Source organism: Leishmania braziliensis, chromosome 33 (genome assembly GCF_000002845.2).
Source record: "Leishmania braziliensis MHOM/BR/75/M2904 complete genome, chromosome 33".
In the NCBI taxonomy this organism is placed as follows: Eukaryota; Euglenozoa; class Kinetoplastea; order Trypanosomatida; family Trypanosomatidae; genus Leishmania; species Leishmania braziliensis.
The window spans coordinates 529,761-538,463 of record NC_009325.2 but is presented as its reverse complement, the minus strand read 5'-3'; the positions used below and the strand labels follow the sequence as shown (position 1 = coordinate 538,463).

Below are 8,703 nucleotides of genomic sequence, written 5' to 3'. Positions count from 1 at the left end.
CCGTTCTGTGGCCTTCCGGTCCGTTCCGGACATCCGAGAAATTCGTGTCTAGGGTTGGGTGGGTGGGCGTTTTTTCGTCGCGGGCCGCATCAACACTTAGAGTGGATTACTTCATTTATGAATAACACATTAGAGAAGAAATAAAGGGACAATAGAAAGTAATCATTCATAACAGAAACACATATCCGACCTGTGGCCATAATTTCCAATCGGGAAACATTATGGCACCCAGCCTGTATATTTCGCAAATCCATCACCACATCCCACCAACCACCCCCATCCCCCTTCCAGTTCTTTTGCCCAGACAAATTAACCCGGCCAACTATAAGGTCAAGTGCCATTCGATTGCCTTTGTGGTTTTACACGCCGCCAATGGAAGCCTGCGTCAACCCAAATAACGGAGGTTTGCTGAGAAATGCATCAGCAAAAGAAAGGGAAAAAGAAAAGGTGTGCTATGTCCTAAGCAGCAAACCCATGCCAACGCTGCCCCGACTACACGGGCCCCAAAGACAACTGCGAATTGAAGGGGGGCTCTACATGGCACGGCGCTAACGAGACTTACGGAGCGCTAATAAGGGAAAAAAGGAAGAAGAAAAAAATACAAATGCGCGCTAAAATCCGTTCGGAGGCAAAAAAACCGAAACGTTAAGCACGCGCGTTGTCCTCGAGGCACTCAACTCGCGCTACGGCAAAGACAGCAGTGTTGGATCCTTGCACATGTGTGTGAAGTTAACGAAAACACGCTCCTCGTTGAACCACAGCTCCACCAACTCCTTCCGGAGAGCATTCGTCACGGATTCCCGTGCCCGGCTGTCGTGCCGCGCGGCCACCATCCAGGAGTAATAGTGGCGATGAGCCGTGAACCGCTTGTGCTTGGAAGGCGCGGCGTAGTGTATAAATGGAGTATGAGCGACGTCAGGGTCTTCCTCGGCTTCATTTTGGAAGCCTCTCGACCTGTCCTCTGCGGTCGCCGAGCGCCACAGCAGCGGCGGTGTCACGAGGGCGCCACCACGCGTCGTCTGTAGGTGCTTTAGTGAGTGACCCTGAGGCTCGTTCTCGCCCAGCAGTAGCTCGGTCTTGTTCCGGATCCACCAACGGTTGCTGCCCAGGGACTGCTCCTCCAGGTACTTGCTGGGGAGGAACAGGGTCGGGTTGCGCTCGATGGTCGGGGCGAGAACTGCCATCTCTGATCGCCTGTCCAGGCCAACAAGGCCTGGTGGCCCGTAACGGTCATCGTACGGGACTGGCGGCGTCCGCCTCGAAAGCGGAGGCCCAGCCAACAAGTTGTGCTCGACCTCGTACAGGCGCCCCCGCACATATATTTGGCCTAACAGAGCTTGGTCACACCACCACTGAGACGTGTGGTGCTCCTCCGCCTCCGCGACCGGCGTCTCTACCGCCGTGTACGTGGCAACGGCCTTTGCCAGCCGGCGCAGCGCCCACACGCGTGACACGTGCATGCCGCCATTCAGCAGCACGGTCGGGTTGGACTTGCTCACAACGGTGACGTTGTAGAAGAGCGGATCGTCGCGAGACCGCTTCACCTGGGTCGTATACGGTGACGCCGTGTTCGGGTTGCCTAGCATGTCGTCCACCATCCACTGTTGCTTGCCCGTGAAGGACTTCTTGAGTTCGCTCCGCAGCGTTTTGGCGGACACGCCTACGTAGGACGCTGCCTTATGCACGTCGATACTCGAAGCGTGGTTGCGCGCCACCTCGACCATGTGATCCAGCGTCGCAAAGGCCAGAGGGCACTGCACAAAGCCTTCAGAGTGCTGACCCCACCAGCACAGGTCGTCGGCGTTGTACACCACAGGCGGCATCTGCAGCAAAGGGCGCTTCAGACCTGCGGTGCCATTGTGCATCTCGTCCTGCAGGCGCTGCATGTCCAGGGGCGCCTTCTTCTCCCCATAGTCTTCCCATGCCCGGACGGCTGCAACGTCTAGATCGCTTTCCTGCTCCGGGGAAAAGCGCGCAAACTTCCTGAGGAAGGGGAGAAAGTCGGCTCCAGTCCAGTAAACGTCGCTGTCCATTGTGACGACGATGTCTTCGTCGTGCAGCTCCTCGCGCTCGACAAAGTCGAGATACCTTTCGAAGCGCCGGACATGTGAGTAGGCGGCGTTGAAGCCGGTTACCGGTATGCTGAAGCCCGCGAGCGCCGCAGAGCCTAGCGTCGTGCACAGTTTCCAATCTACCACATTGGAGACAATCTGAAAGCGAACGCGTGTGCGGCGCTCACGACGGATGCCGTGGTTCGCTAGGTATACCTCGATCTCTGCCTCCAGCGCTTCTTCACGGTGTGAGCGACTATGCACCGCGGCGGGGACGGTTTCCGTCGCGGTGCTGGCAACGCCAATCCCACCACCACGCGGGAACGGCGCCACAAACGCAGCGTTTTGTCGATACACTGCGGCTTTAGAGTGATACGGGATGGCAAGGTCGCTGCCATCCGGTACCCGTGCGTAGCGACGCGGTGTTAACAGCACGGCTGCCGTGACTAAGAGCACCACGGCAAAAGCGCTAACGAGTGGCACAGCGCGCCTATTGAATAGGCCGGCGCAACGCCTCCATAAGCGGCTCAGTCGCCGGCGGTGAGAATGTGCCACACCCCTATGAAACATCTGCGCCATGGACGACCCTAATTCATGAACAGCCTCGTTTTATGACGCTGTGAGGCAATGTCGGATGATGCGTTGAAGTGCTGTTATTCGTGTGCAACGTGAGTGTCTGTCACTGTGTGGTGCATCCGAGTAAAGGGGGAGGGGGATGGACAGCGGGAGCCTTTTGTGCATGCATTCAGATATATAGAGCGCAGGTGCGTGTGCACACACGCGACCCATCATTCCCCACGCAGACGCAGAAGCGTTGGTGGGCAGCCCCCGCGTTAGTCACGCTTTCCTAGAGATGACGCGCGGGGTTTTAGGAGGCGTGAACTATTTTTTTTTCTTCACACGCAATCCTGCCACGGACCACCCCGCAGGCATGCGCGTGCAGCCCGCCGCTGAATCGGGCCATGTGTCTCGCGGGCTCGTCTCGTCCCTCCAACGCGTGCTGCGCGATGGGCGCCGGGCGGGCCTGGGTGGGCGGCGCGCCCTTCCCGCCCGCTGCCCCCACACCTCTGACCCCTGGACGCCTTTTCTCTGGGTGTGGCGCGCCGTGCCGGCTGCGCTTTGGCAGCGCATGCCTGCGCGCAAAGGGCCTCTGGCGCGTCCCCCAGGAGGGGCTGCGTTGGGCACCCGGCGGCGCCGGGGGGTGGGTGGCGCGGGGCTGGTTGTCCGTTGCCTCGCAAGCGCGGTGTCCCTGTTCCCCCGGTGTGTGGGTGCGGCCGCCCCACGTAGCTGCTGTCGTGGCGTGTCGCAGCACGTAGTGCGGTTGCGGGGGATGCCGGCCGGGCGTCTGGGACCGCCGCTTTTGCCGGCTTGTCGACCCTGCCCTCGTGTTCCAATCCGCGGCGACCAAAAAGACACACGGACACGAGAGGCGCACGCGGTGGGCCCAGCAGCGCCAGAATTGGTGCCCCAATACAGCGCAGTATGCGGCCTTCCATCGCTGTAGGGGCCGTGATGAGCGCCATGGGGAGGGAGAGCGAGTCCGTAGCAACAGCCACACTTGCCTTTCTGTGCCGTAGGTGATGGTGCTGAACTCGCGGCTGGTCCAGCCGCGCTTCTTCACGCTCAGCGCGATAGCTGCAAGCAAAGCTTTGGCTAAGCGAGTATTACCAGCCATGGAGAGCGAGAAAGCGGAGGCAGGGCGTTAAGCCACCTTCGCGATGTGTGTGTCTGTTCTCCACGCCCATACAAAAGGATTCTTCATCTTTTTCGCGTTGCTTCTCAGTCTTGGCGTCTACTTGTGCTTCTCTTGTGCCTCATAGCCGACAGGACGGGCGCACATGGATTACTCGATAGAGTACAACAAAGTGAAGGACGTCGACAGGAACCCACCCCAGCGACATAACGCCAATGCCAACACCTCCACCACCTTCCTCCCAGAGGAGAAAAGGAGGCGGTGGCGAGGGCAAAAAGAGTCGCTAGTTTCCCCCTGCAGAGGGGTTGGGGTGGAGTCGGCGGTGATGGCGGCAGATCAACAAGATTACTTCCCTCCAAAAGCTACACGGGCGTGCGTGAGGAGCATGGAAAATCAGCACTATAGCCACCGCTATTGGCGCTCATTTGAAGAAGTTCTTCATAAAGTGTCCAAAGGCCACCGAGTCCTGAGTGCGGTTCAGCACTGAGTCCCACTTTTGCTTCCGCTTTTCCTCTGCAGTGGTCGCCTTGGACGGATTGCGCCACGCCGCATTGCGGAAGAGTACATCATGATCGTAGCTGTTAGTGTGCACCGCGCCTTCCTGCGCCTTCGATGCCGAGGGAGAAGACATGGCGTCGACACCGCCTGACATATTAGCGGACAACTGGTCGGAGGGAACTGCAGCAGCTCCAGTCGTTTTCGGTTGCTCCTGTTGACGAAGACTGCGTTGCTCGCGCAGTTTCGCCAGGCGTGCGTTTTCACGCTCAATCTGGTCATTGTCGTCGTCCTCGTCGTCACTGCTGCTGCTGCTGCTGCTGCTGCGCGCTTGCACAGCTTTCGCAGACGACTTAGCCGCGGAGCTGAATGAGCCAGACTGGACCTCAGTGCTGTTGATGACGTCGTTCTCGCCTGTCGCACTTTTCGAGACATCGTCGACGAGTCTCTCAGAGTCATCTCCGTTCTCGCCTTTTTTGTGGGTCTCCGTCGTCGCTTGGGTGTCGACGCGCCGCCGCTTGATGAGACTCTGCCCAGGCAGGCTCTCCTTGTGAATGATGCCAGACATGAGCGTCACGGTTATCCCAGTCCTCGAGCAACAAGAGATAGCACACGAGGACAGTTTAAGCGAAAGGGAAAAGGCGAGGTGCTCTGTTGCAGTTTTTCTCCCTTTCAGCTGGGAAGTCGCCTCCGCGGGATTATGTGCCGAGTAAAGGGGAAAAAGCGGCTCAGACGCATGCACCGCAGAGAGAAGACCAGAGAGGTAGCAGGATTAGTACCTATACGTGGTTCTTGTACCGTGGTGTGTGCAAAGTTGGTGAGCAGATCATGGGTAAAAGGTAATGAGAGGGTGCAGAGAGGCGAGGGGGGGGGTAGAGAGGGAGAGAGAGCACGTGTGAGAGCGAGCTGAAAGGAGCAGTCTCCTTGAGCAACCGAGTCTGCAGAGAACTAAGTGTGACCTCGACGTGTGGTGTCAGCCAAGCACAAACACATGCGACGGTGCGTTGGGTCTAGCCCGAGGTACGAGCTCTCTGGATGAATGGATGCTTGACAGTCGAGGGAGCTGCGGGAGAGTGCGTTTATCGGCAAGGGGAAGAGGAGGGGGAGAGGGGGATCTACCACGCGTGTCTGCGTCTTTCCCTCGAAAACTACTTCGTGTGGTCTCTGACAGAACACTCATGGTAGGCAAGCGAGTCGAGCAGAAAGACCCAAAGCCGTGCGGTGTGCAAGAAAGAGGGAGGACCCAGCCAAACCAAATCACCGACTAAGAGGAGATCAATGAACAACAAGTTAGGCTCACAGTAAGAGTGTTGGTGCGCGTGCTCCATACAATCGTGGATGCACCAACACAGCTTCAGAGGCATGCCCAGAGAGAATCGACGTGTATGGCGTCCAAAGTGCGTGAGAGATGGCGAGTAGGTCTCCCTCTGCGTGCATTGCAGCAGACTGGATGGCGTGTGCCCACCACAACAGTATTGTCCTGCACGAAGCGAAAATTTCCTTTCAACACGCAATCCTGCCACGGACCACCCCGCAGGTATGCGCGTGCAGCCCGCCGCTGAATCGGGCCATGTGTCTCGCGGGCTCGTCTCGTCCCTCCAACGCGTGCTGCGCGATGGGCGCCGGGCGGGCCTGGGTGGGCGGCGCGCCCTTCCCGCCCGCTGCCCCCACACCTCTGACCCCTGGACGCCTTTTTCTCTGGGTGTGGCGCGCCGTGTCGGCTGCGCTTTGGCAGCGCATGCCTGCGCGCAAAGTGCCTCTGGCGCGTCCCCCAGGAGGGGCTGCGTTGGGCACCCGACGTGAAATGCGGCGTGCTTCAATCCTCAAACAATACACGATTTTACCAGCTGGTAACATATTGATACGATTCGCAGTGAGCCGCTCCTAATGTAATGATAATCGCCAATCTCTGCCGCATGCCGCCCAGCCCAGACCTCCCTGTTGACACCAGGAGTCCGCAGCTTTATACTCCGAGGGAAGGCTGCAGGCTCTTGGCTTCCCCACAAAGGGTGAGGGTACCAGTCCCTGATACCGCGCACTGAAGTGGCCGGCCATCAGCGATGGTGGTGGTGAGAGACCTCAACGAGCAAAATAAGTAAACGTTAAGAGAGTTATGGAAGGGAGAAAGTGGAGATGTGCAGCTCGTCACTGCGTTGGGGGTCATCGTGTCCCTCTCCCTCGTTTTCTTTCGTTGTGAGTGCGTTTTAGCCGACTGCCAGGGCAGTTTCCGGCATCTCTTCCTCTTTATATCTTCTCTGTAGCCCGAATGAACGTTCATGTCGGTCTTCCAGGCTTGCGACGCGGAGTCTCTTCTGCGCTGCGGCGGGCAGAAGCGTTGCGATCAGTGAGTTGTACGTGTAGGTGAGCACGTGAGCCGCGGTTAGTAGAAACAGAAGACTGCGCAGCATCCAGGAACGATAGGCGGCGTCGAGCCATGCGCGCAGCAACGACACCAGCCCTTGAGAGGGATGATGACACCCAAGCTGCGCGTCCTCGGAGACAATCTGTGCTGCTGCAGCCTCTTGCTCCTCACGCACGGCGTCTGCGGAGGCATCGTACACGCTTTCGTACTCCTGGTAGTAGTCCATGGCGACCGCTGCCAAACAACCCCGCGCCTCGATGATCTTCTGCATGCGCTTCAAGTACGCGTCAACCTCGTCATAGTTGTGCAGTGGACCCAGACACTCCACAGCACTTTGCACAAACATGTTCATGCGGTTCACGGGTGACCCGTAAAGCCGGTTGACGCCGCGCAGGATGTCGAGGCTGCGGCCCACCATTATGAGTTCCTTCGGAATACGCCTTGTGTCACGCAACATCTCCTTTGCCCGCTCATGCGCCTTCTTCTGCAGGGCAATCACCTCGTCTCGTGTGACTTCGTCGTAGCTGCCGGCCTGGATCGCTTCAAAGGGTTTCTGGGCCTGGAAGGATGCGAACACCTCGACGTCGTCGATGCCCCAGTCGTGCACTACCTGCCGCAGTGACTCCTTGTCATGGGTGAAGAGGCTTACAAAGAGGAGGGCGTATTGATAGCGAAAACGTACCCGCTCCGGTGTGGCGAGGCCAAAGTCGATGAGCACGACTTGATAGTCGTTCGGGTCGTGCCCTGCCTTGGTGTGCCGCGTGGCCGTCTCCGCCGGCGGGGTGGTGGTAGTGGCAGCAGCCATGTCCGTGCCCACAGTTGCTGGCGCTGGATCGGCTTTCGGCATGGGTCGCACAATGACGTTGGCAGCGTGCGGATCGGCGTGGACGAAGCCATGCTTGAAGACCATGTCACCAACGGCGTCGAACAAGGTGGTCAACACGCGCTTCGCATCGTACTGTGCTCGTACGGACTCTACTTCATTCAGCTTCGTTCCCTCGATCCATTCCATCACGAGCAACTGCGTTGAGGTGTACGCGTCGTGGACACGCGGGATGTACAAGCGCGGGTTGTCGCGGAAGGCGCGCCGAAAGCGCTTCGCATTGGACGCCTCCAAGGTGAAGTCCATCTCACGCACCAACGCGTCGCACACGGTCTTCCTCGACCAGTCTGTCGGCAGGTCAAACAGGAGCTTGAGTAGCACCATGATGGCACTATACATGTACAGGTCCCACACAGATTGGGTGGAGATACACGGCTTGCGCACCTTCACGGCTACCCTCTGCGGCTCCGGCGAGGAGCCGTCTGCCGGTGGTGGAAGCCACGCTTGGTGCACCTGCGCAATCGACGCCGAGGCCACTGGTGTCTCGTCAAAGCGAACAAACAACTCCTCAATTTCCTTGCCGGTTTCGGCGCGGATGGTCTTTCGAATCTCCGCGATCGGAACAGGTGGCGCCCGGTCCAACAGCACTTTGAGCACATCCGTGTACTCGCGCGGGAGCACGTGACTCATGGAGTTCAGGCCTTGTCCTATCTTGATGTAGAGTCCTTCATTTTTGAGGCACGTGTCGAGGACGATGCGTGCGACGCGGCTATGCATGACAGACAGTTCCTCAGGCGTGTCAGGGGTAGTGAATTTGTATATGCGCACAATGGTGCCAAAGGCGACCAGCGTGCGCAGCGAGCGCGTCAGGGAGTCGTCTGTTGCATAGTCAACCCCGACATACCCGAAGCCGAGTATTCCGGTGGCGTAGAGTCCGCGCTGTCCCCACCTGTGGGCAGCCTTTGAGGAGAGAAGTCCCATGGGCCGAGTCACATCTACGAGAGACGCCCCACGTTTTTCTTGTGGTTGCAGATGACTGCGGATGCCGTATCGGGATGATGGATGCGTGTGTAGGTGTACTTAACTGGTGGCTTCAGCGTTGCAGCCGCATGATGGGAGCATAGGGAGCTGAGAGGGGGTGGAAGGGCTTGAGCAATATCGCGGAGTGCTTGTGTGCGTGAATACTTGTAAAAGGGTTAGGAGAAGCGAGACGGCACGCAGCTGTTGCACGTCGCGACGGCGGCTCTGACGCAGATCGATGACACTTGCACGTGCAGGG

At 58.6% G+C, this 8,703-nt stretch overlaps 3 protein-coding genes across 3 annotated transcripts; all 3 read right to left on the bottom strand.

The window, feature by feature from the left end:
* Positions 1-683: 683 nt before the first annotated feature.
* On the bottom strand, positions 684-2,630 carry LBRM_33_1540 (putative expression-site associated gene (ESAG3); the record flags this gene model as incomplete). The annotated part of the gene is made up of 1 exon (XM_001567872.2): positions 684-2,630. One exon carries the CDS (start codon positions 2,628-2,630, stop codon positions 684-686), a length of 1,947 nt encoding a protein of 648 aa, XP_001567922.2.
* Positions 2,631-4,165: 1,535 nt separating this feature from the next.
* Positions 4,166-4,807, bottom strand: LBRM_33_1530 (conserved hypothetical protein; the record flags this gene model as incomplete). The annotated part of the gene is made up of 1 exon (XM_001567871.1): positions 4,166-4,807. One exon carries the CDS (start codon positions 4,805-4,807, stop codon positions 4,166-4,168), a length of 642 nt encoding a protein of 213 aa, XP_001567921.1.
* Positions 4,808-6,443: 1,636 nt separating this feature from the next.
* LBRM_33_1520 (putative ABC transporter) lies at positions 6,444-8,405 on the bottom strand (the record flags this gene model as incomplete). The annotated part of the gene is made up of 1 exon (XM_001567870.2): positions 6,444-8,405. The coding sequence occupies one exon, from the start codon at positions 8,403-8,405 to the stop codon at positions 6,444-6,446; it is 1,962 nt and encodes a 653-aa protein (XP_001567920.1).
* Positions 8,406-8,703: the final 298 nt, after the last annotated feature.